The following is an 18195-nucleotide window of genomic DNA, read 5'->3' on the forward strand; positions in this document are numbered from 1 at the left end:
CTCTCTTCCTCCGCTTCCACTTGCTGTTCCACCAGTGAGGCAACACTCGCTTGAGGTACAACAACCTCTCCCATCCATGAGTCAGTCTCCTCAGCTCTCGCTGCAACGAGCTCAACCCTCCTCAAGGCAAGCACCTCAACACCTTAGCCTTGCGCCTCAGGAGCCTCAACTTGCGAGACATTTACTGCGTTCTGCGCAGCCACTACCTCATCGCTCTCAGCTCACACCGCAGGAACCTCAACTCGTTCCTCAGGAACTTGCTACTGCGCATCCGCCAACCACTCAGCAAGCGCAACCCTTGAGTTCAGCCACTCATGCCAGGAGTCAGCCTCCTCCACCCATGCGCCTACCTTCTGCTACTTCTTTTGATCTGCCTTTGCAGACTGAGCCTCAGGTGTTCCCTCAACAGAGTCTTGAAGAGGAAACCACAACTATTGTTGTTCCAGCTCGTTCTGACTCTGCTGTTCAGCATACCTTACCTCCATTTTCAAACATTATGATAATGGAGGTTATTTGTATTACTTATATAAAAAATATATTTGTATTCCTTGCAATATATTTTTAACAAATCGCAAAATATGGCAAAAATCATGAGTTATGAATGTAAGGTAATATTATGTTGATATTAAACCCCTTGCAAGCATGCATGTAGTAATGCAGTGTTGCCAACAGGGCGAGTTTCCCTTTCCGGAGGTGAAGTAGATTATAGTACATTTAGTGTAGCTTAATTCTACGATTATCATGCCGGCTATCAAATTCATCAACAAAACAGTCTAAATCAATTCCCTCGGCACGTGCACTTTCAATGGACGGTAATGCGATATTACTCACTCTAGCACTGGTCATGGAATTTCTGAGAAATGTTACACGCCATGCAACACGCTCTGCTTACCTTACAGCATGCTCTACATACAGCATGCTCTGCATACAGCATGCTCTGCTTACAGCATGCTCTGCATACAACAGGCTCTGCATACCTTACCGCATGCTTCTCAGTCACACATCTTTGGTTGTTGCCAACTCACTAGACTGTCAAGCAGTTTCTTAACGTTGCCTTCTAGTCTGCTGCGTTTGCACAGTGTAACCCTCACTGAGAGAACTTAGCTTTTCTCGGATATGGTCCCTGTAGATAAGAAAGTGCTTTTCTCCCTCCTTCTGATATTCCCTTGAGGACTCTGTCATTTGGAGAGGAGCCTTTAGCTGCGTAGCCTCCTATGGACTTTTATTTAAGCATAACATGCTTCCAGGGAAGGTAATGGTCCCACTTCAGTCGCTAATCCCGTCTGTTACCACACCTGCTCCCATAGTCCTTGAGCTGTGTTGCAAGACATGCAGTCCAAACTTAGTCCTTGTTAGAGGATTTTTTGTTTACGGAGTCAGTGTGTCACTGGGAAGACGTTCAACAACCAGCAGGAGTGACTTGTTGTGACGCAGTACGGCAACCTTAGCAACCCGATAAGGAGTTGTCTGTACGACCCAGACAGTCTAGACAGCTTCGGGTTGTCACTGTACTTCCTCGCTTCCCCATGGTTGACAGTTCACAGACTGTGCAGCAGTACCATGATCTTGTGTCCGGCTCCGTCAGACGACTGGCTTTTAAGAGCTCCCACAAGTCGTCGCTGTCTGGAGATTCTCAAATGGACTATGGATCTGACCAAGGAACTGGGCCTCCTGGTCAATTTTGAGGAGTCTCAGCTCGTCCCATCCCAGACCATTGTCTCCCTGGGTATGGATCTTCAGAGTCGAGCTTTTCGGGCTTTTCCGTCGGCCCCAAGGTTCTTCCAAGCCCTAGAATGCATCCAGAGCATGCTGAGAAGGATCCGATGCTCAGTCAGGTAGTGGATGAGTCTAACAGGGACACTTTCATCGCTGGCCCTGTTCATCGTGTTAGGGAGACTCCACCTCCCCCCCCCCTTCAGTATCATCTAGCTGCTCACTGGATAAAGGACATGACGCTAGAGACGGTCTCAGTTCCTGTTTCCGAAGAGAGAAGGTCTTCTCTCGCGTGGTGTAAGAACAGCTTTCTTCTCAAGGAAGTCTACCTTTGGCTGTTCAGAAACCCGACCGCCGTCTCCTCTCGGACGCATCAGACACGGGCTGGGGTGCGACTTTGGACGGATAAGAATGCTTGGGAACATGGAATCAGGAGCAAAGGACACTTCACATCAATTGCAAGGAGTTGTTGGCGGTTATTCTGGCCTTGATAAACTTCAAGTCCCTCCAGCTTAACAAAGTGGTGGAGGTGGACTCTGACAACACCACAGCCCTGACTTACATCTTCAAGCAGGGAGGGACTCTTTCGTGGAAGTTGTTCTAGATCGCAAGGGACCTCCTCATCTGGTCTAAAGATCGAAAGCTCACGCTGGTAACGAGGTTCATTCAGGGCGGTATGAATGTCATGGCAGATCACCTCAGCCGCAAGGGTCAGATCATCCCCACAGAGTGGACCCTTCACAAGAATGTTTGCAGCAGACTTTGGGCCCTGTGGGGTCAGCCAACCATAGATCTGTTCGCTACCTCGATAACCTAGAGACTCCTGTTGTATTGTTCTCCGATTCCAGACCCAGCAGCAGTTCACGTGGTTGCTTTTCTGCTGGATTGGTTCCATCTCGACCTGTATGCATTCCCGCCGTTCAAGATTGTCAACAGGGTACTTCAGAAGTTCTCCTCTCGCAAGGGACACGGCTGACGTTGGTTGGCTCCGCTCTGGCCCGCGAGAGAATGGTTCTTAGAGGTACTGCAATGGCTGGTCAACATTCCCAGGACTTTTCCTCTAGGAGTGAACCTTCTACGTCTACCTCACGTAAAGAAGGTACACCCAATCCTCCACGCTCTTCGTCTGACTGCCTTCAGACTTTCGAAAGACTCTCAAGAGCTAGGGACTTTTCGAAGGAGGCAGCCAGAGCGATTGCCAAAGCAAGGAGAACATCCACTCTCGGAATCTATCAGTCTCAAGGGGAAGTCTTCCGTAGCTGGTACAAGACCAATGCAGTTTCCTCAACCAGTACCACTGTAACCCAGATTGCTGACTTCCTGTTATATCTAAGGAAAGTAAGATCCCTTTCAGCTCCTACGATCAAGGGTTACAGAAGTATGTTGGCAGCGGTTTTCCGCCACAGAGGCTTGGATCTTTCCACCAACAAAGATCTACAGGACCTCCCTAGGTCTTTTGAGACCTCAAAGGAACGTCGGTTGTCCACTCCAGGCTGGAATCTAGACGTGGTCCTAAGGTTCCTTATGTCATCAAGATTTGAACCTCTCCAATCAGCCTCTTTTTAGGACCTCACGTTAAAAACTCTTTTCCTCGTGTGCTTGACAACAGCTAAAAGAGTAAGTGAGATCCACGCCTTCAGCAGGATCATAGTTTTCACATCTGAAACGGCTACATGTTCCTTGCAGCTCGGTTTTTGCTAAACGAGCTTCCTTCACGTCCTTGGCCTAAGTCGTTCGAGATCCCAAGCCTGTCCAACTTGGTGGGGAATGAACTGGAGAGAGTACTTTGCCCAGTTAGAGCTCTTAGGTACTTTCTAAAAAGGTCTTAACCTTTACGAGGACTATCAGAAGCCTTATAGTGTGCTATCAAGAAACCTTCTTTTCCAAGTTCTAAGAACTCAGTTTCTTACTATTCAGGCTTTTGATTAGAGAAACACATTCTCATCTGAAGGAAGAAGACCTTGCTTTGCTGAAGGTAAGGACACATGAAGTGAGAGCTGTGGCTACTTCTGTGGCCTTCAAACAGAGCCATTCTCTGCAGAGTATTATGGATGCAACCTATTGGAGAAGCAAGTCAGTGTTCGCATCATTCTATCTCAAAGATGTCCAGTCTCTTTACGAGTACTGCTACACCCTGGGACCATTCGTAGCAACGAATGCAGTAGTAGGCGAGGGCTCAGCCACTACATTCCCATAATCCCATAACCTTTTAACCTTTCTCTTGAATACTTTTTATGGGTTGTACGGTCGGCTAAGAAGCCTTCCACATCCTTGTTGATTTGGCGGGTGGTCAATTCTTTCTTGAGAAGCGCCGAGGTTAAAGGTTGTGATGAGGTCCTTTAGTATGGGTTGCAGCCCTTGATACTTTAGCACCTTTGAGTTGATTCAGCCTTCCAAGAGGAACGCTGCGCTCAGTAAGGAAGACGATCTTATTAAAGGCAGAGTAACGGTTCAAGTCGACTTCCTTACCAGGTACTTATTATTTCATTGTTATTGTGGATAACTGATTATATGAAATACGGGATACTTAGCTATCCTTTAGTCTTGTACACTGGTTTTTTTACCCACCCCCCTGGGTGTGAATCAGCTACATGATTATCGGGTAAGTTTAATATTGAAAAATGTTATTTTCATTAGTAAAATAAATTTTTGAATATACTTACCCGATAATCATGATTTAATTGACCCACCCTTCCTCCCCATAGAGAACCAGTGGACCGAGGAAAAAGTGAGGTGGCGACAACAACAAGTACTGTAGTACCTGGCCACAGGTGGCGCTTGTGAGTACACCCCCTTCTAGTATAGTGATAGCTGGCGTATCCCTCCCGTAGAATTCTGTCGGGCAACGGAGTTGACAGCTACATGATTATCGGGTAAGTATATTCAAAAATTTATTTTACTAATGAAAATAACATGTTTAAATAGGGAACTAGAAGTATTGAAAGCAGCACAAATATATCAAAAGCAGGATCATTCTCTGAGACATAAGATCATACATGACATCCAAACAAAATAATGTTTTAACGTTGTGTTTTTTAGGCTAAATGGATTTAAATCTAAAATTTCTTTGCTGGCTGGATAGTTGAATCACTTGCTTTAGAGGACCAAGTTTTCTTGACATTTTTCAAAACTTCATTACAGTAACCTCCGTCTGTCTTGAATTATTGTACTGTTTCTCTGCAGCTTTTGTTTTTTTTTTCAAGTTTTTATAGTTTATATTTGAAAGATTTATTTTAATGTTATTGTTCTTAAACTTATTAAATTTTTTCTATATTTCCTTTCCTCACTGTGCTATTTTTCCTGTTGGAGGCCTTGGGCTTATAGCATCCTGCTTTTCCAACTAGGGTTGTAGCGTGGCAAGTAATAATAATAATAATAATAATAATAATATCATAAGTAATTTACATGCATCATGATCTGTATGGAAACAATCTGTCTATGAAAAAATGTAAAGTATCTTTTTTAGTGTTTCTTTTGTTCTTTTGGAATATGCTTTTTGTCAGTGATTGCACATACAGTACACTTAAATTTTCACCTTATCTGATATATGAGATCAAATTATTTGGTAATTATGTACTGTATTCTCGAAAAACATAGGCTATTCACAAAAATGGTTTGTAATGACTGGTCTACATAGCCTTTGCCATGCATGATATAGAAAGACTAGTTTGAAGCTTTTCCCTTCATAGCTACCCATTGAAAATCAGACCAATATGGTTTGTCTCCTACTGATCACTCCATTGCATAATATAAGTCTTTAGTTTCTTATGACAAATACTAGGCTTTATTATTTTGTACTGTAAGTGAAGTTCATGTTTTACTAACTTGAAGATGTTTTCAGTTCAATACATTTTCTTCCTTTTGGTTTTTTGAAGATTTTATAGTTTATATGTGAAGGATCTAATTTAATGTTGTTACTATTCTCCAAGTATTGTATTTTGATTGTTTATTCTTCTCTTGTAGTTTACTTATTTCCTTGTTTCATTTCCTCACTGGGCTATTTTTCCGTTTGTGCCCCTTGGCTTAAATCATCTTGCTTTTCCAACCAGAGTTATACCCTAGCTTGTAACAACAACAACAACAACAACAATAATAATAATAATAATAATAATAATAATAATTTTTCAATATTAATCTTACCCGATAATCATGTAGCTGTCAACTCTGTTGCCGACAGAAATCTACGGACGGGATACGCCAGCGATCGCTATACAGGTGGGGGTGAACACCACAGCGCCATCTGTGGTCAGGTACTCTAGTACTTCTTGTCAAAGACTCAACACCACCTCAATTTTTCCTCTGTCGTGCCTCCGGCTAGACCTACATGGATACGCTGTTGATTCTGGAGTTATTGCTCACGATTTGGTGATGTATTTGCTCTAGAGTTTAGCCTTCGCTATTCAGGAAGCTATATCATTAGCTTAGCAAGTTTTTGGAATTAATTTGATTTAATTTTTTATTTAATTTTGGTACGAAGAGAGTATGAACTCTCTTTCACTTTTAAATGGCCGACCCTTCCCTTAGACGGAAGTGTTGGCGTCGAAGAGAGTATAGACTCTCTTAATTTTGCTTAACAAAGTTATAGATTTATTTTATATCTCTCCGCCTTTTATAGGCCCCTTTGATTAACTTCCTTTTATTATAAACTTATTAAAATTAATTTTTATATTTGTTTATATTCGACCTTTCCTAATAGTAGGCGGTCTTTTCTTGGAACCGAAGTTAATTAACTTTGAGCCCGTCATTTCGTTTTTACCTGTTAACATATTATGCCATTTTAATGTTTTTGAAAGAATTTCTTTGATAGTCTTGTACTGTTTTCAAAGTTGAACTAACGTTTTGTTTTGTCTCTGCAGTTGTTGACGTTCAGAACGTTCAACTTGCGCTCTATCGTTACGATAGAGAGAGAGTCTATCACGGTGTCACGTTGCAGTAAGAGTAAACCGATTCTAGCGTTTTGTTCATTCTTTCTTAGCTTAAATGGTTCTATTCTATAAAGGAACTTTTTATTTGGGAAACCTTTCAGTTTTTTTCCTTTAACAATAATATGTTTTAACGATATATATACAGTAATTGGGCTCTTCTCTCAGGTGCTAAGTCAAGAGAGAGAGAGAGAGAGAGATAGAGACGGAGGGAGAGAGAGGAGGATAAACGTTTCGTTCAAGCGGGTAACGTTGTTATCGTTTTTGCTCTTCTCCCTAGTCTCTTTAGGGGAAGAAGGTAAACGTTTCTAGAGTTTTATTCTTGTTCTCAGACTTTATGCGGTGAGAGATTTTAATGTAGTTTATTTGATCTAGTGTTTAATCTCTTTTCCAGCCACTGAATTATTTATCTTTCATTATGTTTTTTCTGTTACATTGTAATACTGTTTTCGCAATTACTAACTTTTAATGAAGGATAGAATTGCGTGTTTCAGGTACAAACCACTTAAAGTTTCGAGTTCAGTGAAATAAGTGCAAACAGAAAATCAAAAGAAAGTGATAAGCGCAAAGTGTTACAGTGTTGCGTTCGAGGGTTCGTCTGTTCGTGCCAGTTGTTCGCCTAGTCTGGGACCTCTTACAAGCTCCCAAGCCCAGGGGAGAAGTAATGTCGAAGGACTTATGGGTTCAGCAGGCCTTGATCGACGAACAGACGTTTCCCTCCGTGGTTTCGGGTGTAACCAACTCACGTAGCCGACGTGATCACCCCACCCACACAAAGACGAGAGAGCCCATTTATTCCTCGTCTGCGGAAGAGGTTTCTCGCAGAAACCATGGACCAAATCTTGCAGCTTTTAAGTGCAAGTCGGTCCCTTCCGCGCAAGTCCAACTCCTAGGTGGTGCCATTAGCACTGGGTCAGTTCGGACTTGCTGCAGTACGACAACTGCACACCTCCCAGAGAGGCAAGGTGGTATCGCAACAGACAGTAACTCCGTCTGTTGCCGCACCAGCTGTTTTAGACCCTCAGTTTCAACGGACAGTAGCTCCGTTTGTTGTTGTCTTTCTTAAACTCTAGTGGTCTATGCTGCTGACAATGCAGTCTCAGCTTGCGGTGTTGATGCAGGAGTTTCAGGCAGAGAAGGTTAACACACCTCCTCCTGCGAGCGCTCCTCCACCTCTACGCAGTCCAGCCTGCCAGACGTATGATGTTGAGGTTCCTCAAGCTACCTCCATGCGTGAGCTGCCGCTTTGGGAGTTGCCAGATACCAGCTCTGTGCAGCAACCTCCACTTTCCTTGAGGCAGGAGCCTCTTGCCACGCGGCAACCTCCTCAACACTTGAGGCAGGAGCCTTATGCTTTACAGCAACCTCCTCTACCCTTGAGGTAGGAGCCTCTTGCGTTGCGACTACCTCCTCCATCCTCGAGGCAGCTACCTCTTGCGGTGCGACAACCTCCACCATCCTCGAGGCAGCAACCTCAACTCCACCTCTGCGCAGTCCACCCTGCCAGACGTATGATGTTGAGGTTCCTCAACCTACCTCCACGCGTGAGCTGCCGCATTGGGAGTTGCCAGATACCAGCGCTATGCAGCAACCTCTTGCGTTGCGGCAACCTCCACCATCCTTGAGGCAGCAACCTCAACTCTTGCGGCAGCCACCTCCACTCTTGAGGCAAGAACCTCAACTCTTGAATGGGCTCTCGTGGCATGGTTGGTTTCGACCTGGCCTTTCATTAGAAGGGGCTAGCGTTCGATCCCAAGTATGAGGTAGAAATTTATTTCTATTTGAACACGATGTTGTGTTGATATTTATCCATCTTGACTCATTAGGGGTAATTTGATGAATTACTACCAATTGTGTCACATGGTGGCCCGGGGAAATCTGGTAAAACTCGCTGGTAAAGAGACTGATGTCTCACCAGGTAAATCCTCGGACAGCTAGATTAGTGTCAGGTTCAGATTTCTTTAAAAAATCCTCCTCTACCCATGAGGCAGCCTCATGCTTATGAAAAGCCTCATGCTATGCGGCAACCGCCTCAACCCATGAGGCAGGAGCCTCATACTATGCGGCATCCTCCTCAACGCATGCGGCATAAGCCTCATCCCTTGCAGCTTGAGCCTCATCCCATGCAGCATGAGTCTCATACCATGCAGCATGAGCCTCATCCCATGCAGCATGAGCCTCATCCCATGCAGCATAAGCCGCACGCCATGCAACATGCTCTGCTTACCTTACAGCATGCTCTGCATACCTTACCGCATGCTTCTCAGTCACACATCTTTGGTTGTTGCCAACTCACTAGACTGTCAAGCAGTTTCATAACGTTGCCTTCTAGTCTGCTGCTTTTGCACCAGTGAAACCCTCACTGAGAGAACCTAGCTTTTCTCGGATATGGTTCCTGTAGATGAGAAAGTGCTATTCTCCCTCCTTCTGATTTTCCCTTGAGGACTCTGTCATTTGGAGAGGAGCCTTTAGCTGCTTAGCCTCCTATGGACTTTTATTTAAGCATAGCATGCTTCCAGGGAGGGTAATGGTTCCACTTCAGTCGCTAACCCCGTCTGTTACCACACCTGCTCCCATAGACCTTGAGCTGTGTTGCAAGACATGCAGTCCAAGCTTAGTCCTTGTTAGAGGATTTTTTGTTTACGGAGTCAGTGTGTCACTGGGAAGACGTTCAACAACCAGCAGAAGTGTCTTGTTGTGACGCAGTGCGGCAACCTCAGCAACCCGATAAGGAGTTGTCTGTACGACCCAGACAGTCTAGACAGCTTCGGGTTGTCACTGTACTTCCTCGCTTCCCCATGGTTGACAGTTCACAGACTGTGCAGCAGTACCATGATCTTGTGTCCGGCTCCGTCAGACGACTAGCTTTTAAGAGCTCCCACAAGTCGTCGCTGTCTGGAGATTCTCAGATGGACTATGGATCTGACCAAGGAACTGGGCCTCCTGGTCAATTTTTAGGAGTCCCAGCTCGTCCCATCCCAGACCATTGTCTCCTGGGTATGGATCTTCAGAGTCGAGCTTTTCGGGCTTTTCCGTCGGCCCCAAAGATATACTAAGCCCTAAATTGCATCCAGAGCATGCTGAGAAGGAACCGATGCTCAGTCTGGTAGTGGATGAGTCTAACAGGGACACTTTCATCGCTGGCACTGTTCATCGAGTTAGGGAGACCCCACCTCCCCCCCTTCAGTATCATCTAGCGGCTCACTGGATAAAGGACATGACGCTAGAGACGATCTCAGTTCCTGTTTCCGAAGAGAGGAGGTCTACTCTCACGTGGTGAAAGAACAGCTTTCTTCTCAAGGAAGTCTACCTTTGGCTGTTCAGAAACCCGACCGCCGTCTCTTCTCTGACGCATCAGACACGGGCTGGGGTGCGACTTTGGACGGACAGGAATGCTCGGGAACATGGAATCAGGAGCTAAGGACACTTCACATCTATTGCAAGGAGCTGTTGGCGGTTCGTCTGACCTTGATAAACTTCAAGTCCCTCCAGCTTAACAAGGTGGTGGAGGTGGACTCTGACAACACCACAGCCTTGGCTTACATCTCCAAGCAGGGAGGGACTCATTCGTGGAAGTTGTTCTAGATCGCAAGGGACCTCCTCATCTGGTTAAAAGATCGAAAGCTCACGCTGGTAACGAGGTTCATTCAGGGCGATATGAATGTCATGGCAGATCGCCTTAGCCGGAAGGGTCAGGTCATCCCCACAGAGTGGACCCTTCACAAGAATGTTTGCAGCAGACTTTGGGCCCTGTGGGGTCAGCCAACCATAGATCTGTTCGCTACCTCGATAACCTAGAGGCTCCCGTTGTATTGTTCTCCGATTCCAGACCCAGCAGCAGTTCACGTGGATGCTTTTCTGCTGGATTGGTCCCATCTCGACCTGTATGCATTCCCGCCGTTCAAGATTGTCAACAGGGTACTTCAGAAGTTCGCCTCTCGCAAAGGGACACGGCTGACGTTGGTTGGCTCCGCTCTGGCCCGCGAGAGAATGGTTCATAGAGGTACTGCAATGGCTGGTCGACATTCCCAGGACTCTTCCTCTAGGAGTGGACCTTCTACGTCTACCTCACGTAAAGAAGGTACATCCAAACCTCCACGCTCTTCGTCTGACTGCCTTCAGACTTTCGAAAGACTCTCAAGAGCTAGGGGCTTTTCGAAGGAGGCAGCCAGAGCGATTGCCAGAGCAAGGAGGACATCCACTCTCAGAGTCTATCAGTCTAAAGGGGAAGTCTTCCAAAGCTGGTACAAGGCCAATGCAGTTTCCTCATCCAGTACCACTGTAACCCAGATTGCTGACTTCCTGTTACATCTAAGGAACGTAAGATCCCTTTCAGCTCCTACGATTAAGGGTTACAGAAGTATGTTGACAGCGGTTTTCCGCCACAGAGGCTTGGATCTTTCCACCAACAAAGATCTACAGGACCTCCTTAGGTCTTTTAAGACCTCAAAGGAACGTCGGTTGTCCACTCCAGGCTGGAATCTAGACGTGGTCCTAAGGTTCCTTATGTCATCAAGATTTGAACCTCTCCAATCAGCCTCTTTTAAGGACCTCACATTAAAAACTCTTTTCCTCGTGTGCTTGACAACAGCTAAAAGAGTAAGTGAGATCCACGCCTTCAGCAGGAACATAGTTTTCACATCTGAAACGGCTACATGTTCCTTGCAGCTCGGTTTTTTACTAAAACGAGCTTCCTTCACGTCCTTGGCCTAAGTCGTTCGAGATCCCAAGCCTGTCCAACTTGGTGGGGGACGAACTGGAGAGAGTACTTTGCCCAGTTAGAGCTCTTAGGTACTATCTAAAAAGGTCATAACCTTTACGAGGATAATCAGAAGCCTTATGGTGGGCTATCAAGAAGCCTTCTCTTCCAAGGTCTAAGAACTCAGTTTCTTACCTATTCAGGCTCCTGATTAGGGAAGCACATTCTCATCTGAAGGAAGAAGACCTTGCTTTGCTGAAGGTAAGGACACATGAAGTGAGAGCTGTGGCTACTTCAGTGGCCCTCAAACAGAACCGTTCTCTGCAGAGTGTTATGGATGCAACCTATTGGAGAAGCAAGTCAGTGTTCGCATCATTCTATCTCAAAGATGTCCAGTCTCTTTACGAGAACTGCTACACCCTGGGACCATTCGTAGCAACGAATGCAGTAGTAGGCGGGGGCTCAGCCACTACATTCCCATAATCCCATAACCTTTTTAACCTTTCTCTTGAATACTTTTTATGGGTTGTACGGTTGGCTAAGAAGCCTTCCACATCCTTGTTGATTTGGCGGGTGGTCAATTCTTTCTTGAGAAGCGCCGAGGTTAAAGGTTGTGATGAGGTCCTTTAGTATGGGTTGCAGCCCTTTATACTTCAGCACCTAAGAGTCGTTCAGCATCCTAAGAGGACCGCTACGCTCAGTAAGAAAGACGTACTTAATAAAGGCAGAGTAATGGTTCAAGTCGTCTTCCTTACCAGGTACTTATTTATTTTATGTTATTTTTGAATAACTAATAAAATAAAATACGGGATACTTAGCTTCTGTGTTAACATGTATGCTGGTCTCCACCCACCACCCTTGGTGTGAATCAGCTACATGATTATCGGGTAAGATTAATATTGAAAAATGTTATTTTCATTAGTAAAATAAATTTTTGAATATACTTACCCGATAATCATGATTTAATTGACCCACCCTTCCTCCCCATAGAGAACCAGTGGACCGAGGAAAAAATTGAGGTGGTGTGGACAAGAAGTACTAGAGTACCTGACCACAGATGGCGCTGTGGTGTTCACCCCCACCTGTATAGCGATCGCTGGCGTTTCCCGTCCGTAGATTTCTGTCGGCAACAGAGTTGACAGCTACATGATTATCGGGTAAGTATATTCAAAAATTTATTTTACTAATGAAAATAACATAATAATAATAATAATAATAATAATGATAATAATAACAGTACTGAAAGCAAATATTGTTTAGCTTCCAACTGTTATGCTTCTTATAAGTACAGTAGTGTAGGTAAGTAGAAAACACCATTCCAAAAAATAGAGCCCAAAATACAGTATGGTAGTTTTGTAAACTATTACCTATGCCATCTATTTCATTCAATATTGTTATTTCATTAGTATAAGGCAATGCTATCAAATGATCTGAATTCTACTGTGTTGTCTTCGGAGCAAAACGAAATTAATTTTATACTTTGTATGCTAATGTTTTTTGAATAATACATTGTGTGATGGTTTCTTAGAACTCGTCAACACGTTTTCAAATTTGAATGTTAATAGAAGGAAACGACTTGGTTTTTACAACAGCAAATCAATTCTGGAGTTCCAAAGACGGAATCTTAATGCTTCTGTTCTTATTTCCATGTAATATATTTCTATTACACAAAGTTTAGCAGAGTACCATACACCTTAAAATCAAAGTATTGTTATTTACGAAAATTATTATGAGAAAATTAAAGATGATTGAAATAAATACTTTCTTCCAGGTTGGGTCGTGCAGTCCTTCGATCAGTGGTGAAGAATTTCTCTCTCACTTTTCTCTTTCCTATTTGCTTCTTCTTGTTTTCCTTCCAGCACAATAGGACTGTGTACGATATAATTGCTGGCTCTATTGTTGTTGAGGAGCAAGCCGTTGTCAGGCGAAGAAATGGCAATAACGTTGGTTAGGCTTATGAATATTGTATAATATTGTATAGTAGAAATAAGATAATTTTGCATTTTTTGTGTAAAGTTTTACCACAAGTATCACTGAAAATAGCCACATGATTGGTTCATATTACTCTCCATGGTTTTTCTTATAAGTGATATTGATGATTACTTTAAAAATATTTATCCAATATTTTCTTATTTAGGGTTTTTTCCTTTGGAAAATTTCATGAAATATTTTGTAAAACTCCCAGCCACATGGGTTCATTGTTGTTCAAATTAAACCATGACTATTGTACAGTATATGAATTAGATCTTTATCATCTTCATGAAGCAGATTTTTTACGTATTGACGTAATTAGTCAAAAGGTAGCGCATTGCTTGAATGAGTTGAAAATAAGTCACAGGAAAGATTTGATATATTTATGTAATGAATAATTTTCTTTTTTATCCAGCTTATTTATTTAACCTCCAGGACATTTAATATATCTTTTAAAATGTAATATTCAGCATTTTGATATTTTATTATATTTATTTCTTTTGCATGTTTTCTTTTTCTTTTTTGTTGATATATGTAAAGGGCAGATATTATAAAATGTCCCATCAAGAAAGTATTATGCAAATACTTTGGCTTTTGCTTCGAATATGCAACTTTGATTAAATTTACATTTTCACGTCATCTAAAATTATAGTTGTCCAATGCTATGGTCTTAAATTTCCTGGCTATAGCATCATAAGCCATATAAATATTGATATAATATGGCATCTCTAATATCCATTTTTATAACACCTATGATGTAGTTTATCATTTTTCCTTTGCAAACTTCATAAATAGGTCTGCACGTAATCTTTCCCAGTTAATTCAAGACATTTACTATGATCCTTTGTTCTCTAAGGTTTCAAGCTACATCCAGTTTTATTTCTTATTGACTCAATGATTGTCTGTGGAAGAAATCCCTTTATTTGTGCTCCCTATTTTTATTGATCAAACCTTACGTTTTTTTTGTCATGGCTTTGTCTGACAACTGATCGCCGAAGGGATTTCTGTAGGTAATTGCAAGCACAGTAGTACGTAGATCTTTGGGAGATGGTTTCTCGTGTAGGTGTTTGAAATGTCCTTGAGCAACATCCAATTCTTGTTATAGAAACCATCAGAATTATGTTTTATTGTGCAGCATTCAGTCCTGTATCTCAACATCCACTTGTGAATGTACAGTGTTATTAGGTTATGGTGTACAGTACTGTACTGTATAGTTGATTGTGAGTCATTGATAATTAAAAAACCTGTTTTGATCAATGTACCATCATTTTGAAAAGTGTTTTGATGGATGATGTCGCCTTGTTATCTACACTTGTTCACTTGAGATGCATTCATAGACTTTAATGAAATATGGATATTTTAAGTATATTATATATATATATATATATATATATATATATATATATATATATATATATATATATATATATATATATATATATATATATATATATATATATATATATATATATACTGTATATATATATATATATATATATATATATATATATATATATATATATATATATATATATATATATATATATATATATATATATATATATATATATATATATATATATATATATATATATAAAGTCAAAGGATTTATCATTTAATGTTTTGTTTGAGTTATTAAGAAATCTTAAAAATTTAGTACCTGTATCTTGTAAGGCTTTGTTGAAGATTTCCACTCACAGATGCATTGAATTTTTATCACAGATAGATAAAATATACTCCCTCTTTACTTATAAGAAGTATCTTCCATGATTTCTCTGATTATCTGAGTTTCTTTGGTTTTTAAACTTACCATAAGTTTTTTAAAGTATAACTAGTAAATTACTCCCAGAGATGTCAGTTTTGTTATGAAATAATCAGCTTTATGAAAGTCTGCATTCATTCCACTAAACATACCTTTAGAATGCTTTTTATTTGATTTTTTATAAGTAGAAGTGTCTTTTATAAAGTGTTATATTCCAAGTATATCCAGTTAAGTATTCTACCGTATGTATTTATATTGTGCTGCAATATGGAACAGGGTTTTATATACACAAGTATTTTGAGTTGTTGTTGTTGCTTACTAACAAACTCTCTGCAACTTTTGTTGTTAACCGCAAGAGAATATTTTACATGAAACTGCAGGTGTAGCAGCTGTTATTATTTTGTGCACAATAATTGGGTTGTAAGGGGAATCTGAATTGGTGTTGAGAGGATGAAGGTAGACTTTACTTTCTTAAATAATCTTCCTACTTTATTGTGTAGTCTTTCATTTACTGAGATTAGTACTTCACACAAAGCAAGCATGGGCTGTCAGGTTAACACTGCATGTTCGTCATTTATGCTCTTTAGAAATCAACATCTTTCTTTACTAACGTATGGAAATTGATATGATTTGTCAGTGTTCATATATGTTTTTATTAAGTGTGTGAAAATTTTATGTTGCAATTGCATGCAACGCTGTATTCTTGCCTTCAAGATGGTCCTGTTCTTTTCATGACTAAAGTTTCCATTATTTTTAGTAGAGATTTTTTGTCTAGTATAGCAAGGCTGATGGTATGGGCTAGCATAAATCCTTCCTGTAATTCAGATTTAATGAATAAAAGGTTAAGATTGGACAACAACTGCAATTAAAAATAACCCTGTTTGAATTAATAGGGATAAAGAAGAAATAGTAATTCAACTGGTAACTTCAAAAATAATATAATTCCTCTTGATAGGAGGGTTACCTTCATTTAAACAGAATATTGGATGATGTAGTCCCAGCAAGGGGAAAATTAACCTTGGCAACAACAAATTTTGTCTTTTTTTAGGTGCTCACAATGGCAACTTTTAGATTTCATTTTGGCAGCTAGACCATAACCCATAGATTGTTTGTTTGGTGTCAAATTGTTTTAACTAGTTAGTTGAATACCTTTTTCATAAATACTTTGTAAATGAGCTCTATGTAATTTTGAATTTTTTTAAAAAGAAGGTGATGAATGCAAGAGTTGATGGGAGAAGTACAAGAGGAAGGCCAAGGTTTGGGTGGATGGATGGAGTGAAGGAAGCTCTGGGTGATAGGAGTATAGATGTGTGAGATGCAAGAGAGCGTGCTAGAAATAGGAATGAATGGCGAGCGATTGTGATGCAGTTCCGGTAGGCCCTGCTGCTTCCTCCGGTGCTTTGGATGACCGCGGAGGTAGCAGCAGTAGGGGATTCAGCGTTATGAAGCTTCATCTGTGGTGAATAACGGGTGAGGGTGGACTGGCACCCTAGCAGTACCAGCCGAACTCGGTTGACTCCCTTGTCAGGCTGGGAGGAACGTAGAGAGGAGAGGTCCCCTTTTTTGTTTCATTTGTTTGATGTTGGCTACCCCCTAAAATTGGGGGAAATGCCTTGGTATATGTATGTTTGTATTAGTTATTGTTTGAATTGAAAATAAAGAAGTAATTATATCTAGTGGGAGACCCTTGGCATATGGTAAAGCTGTAATCAGCTATTTGTATTTGATATAGTCTTCTTGGAGAAAGTTCTGCAGCCATTGCATCAATAATGTTAAGAGTAAAGGAACACCTGTGCTTTGGGCTTTGTAGAAATAGTATTGTTTGAAAATCTTCAAAAAAAAACAAAAAAACACGATAACTTCAGTGTGTACATAGACGAATGACTTGTTTTTAGTCATTGACAAGCAGGTTGTAAAAAATTTTACATAACTTTATTTCCATGGATAATGCTAAAAAACATTGCCTAAAATTTTGTGTGTTGTAAAGATCGACCAAAAATGCTGTTGATATTTGTACAGTACTTTTCAAGGGATGTGTTTGTGACTTAGCTTTGATTTTTGTATGCTGTTAGGATTTCCACAACAATTGTTTATAATTAATGTCATACTTTATTCTCTTTTCTCTATGAAGTAAGTGTCACTTATAAAGGGAGTGTTGGCCAGACTTGTATAGTAAGGATAGTTACTAACCTACGATTGATCTTCTGTCTGTGGTGAATAAAATGTGTGTAAAATGTTAGTTTGTATACTTAAAAACATAGAAAATTTTCTTCGATCATTTTGTGTATTGAAGAACTGCATTTGGTAAAACAATGTCTTAAATGCTTTGTGAAATATTCAACTAAAAAGTAATTGAGTGAATTTGGTATTGGTATGTATTTTTTTGCAGTAACTTTTCTTTGTTATATAGATATGTTATGGTGTGTGTGGGAAAGTTATATTAACTTATTATTGTGGCTTTGCAGGACAAAGATAGTAAATGACTGACACAAGTTATTGCTTATGCAATAAGTATTGTATCATTGTTTGACGAATTTGTGAGACTTGGCTCTTCATGTTTGTCTTATGTTTAGGATATACACTATTGTTGAACTTTTCCTTTAACAGTATTAATTTGCTATTCAGGTTATCTGATTCAAAGGACATTTTACATTTTTTATTTAAGAAAACAAGACCCAAAGTTAGACATTTAGAAAGTAAATAACACCAATTCTTCTTTTATTTTTAAGAGTAGTAACTTTGTTATTATATCCTCAAAAATATTGATTTACAATTATTTTGAATAATGATGGAGCTTTTGGTTTTCAATACTGTAGTACTAACCTTATAGTCTTTTTAAATACAATAGGAATAAGGAACATGTACAAGACAGTACAGTACAGGGTATAGTACGTGAGGTGCCAATTCAGGTGTTTGAAGTTTTTGTGATTTTGTTAAGATGTGACTGTACATTCAAATTGTAAGATTTAAATATTTTTTGTGTCTAGGAAAGTTGAATATCATGGATTAAGTAGGCCCCATTTTCTTTGAATAACCGAGAATCATATTTTGTGAAAATTGAGGCCATTGGTAATGATATATAAAAAAAAGATGAGTAAATTTGTCATTTCATTAGTCCAAGCATCCTC

At 40.6% G+C, this 18195-nt stretch overlaps 1 protein-coding gene across 1 annotated transcript in view; it reads left to right on the forward strand.

Annotated features, from left to right (window-relative positions):
• LOC137617935 (protein FAM8A1) overlaps positions 1-14670 on the forward strand; it is a 48746-nt gene extending 34076 nt beyond the window's left edge. Inside the window, exon 8 of the mRNA XM_068347877.1 lies at positions 13106-14670. Coding sequence (XP_068203978.1) covers positions 13106-13286 — 181 coding nt within the window. The 3' untranslated portion in view covers positions 13287-14670. The remainder of the gene's footprint in view (positions 1-13105) is intronic.
• Positions 14671-18195: the final 3525 nt, after the last annotated feature.

The sequence above is a fragment of the Palaemon carinicauda genome, chromosome 24, assembly GCF_036898095.1.
Source record: "Palaemon carinicauda isolate YSFRI2023 chromosome 24, ASM3689809v2, whole genome shotgun sequence".
NCBI lineage: Eukaryota > Metazoa > Arthropoda > Malacostraca > Decapoda > Palaemonidae > Palaemon > Palaemon carinicauda.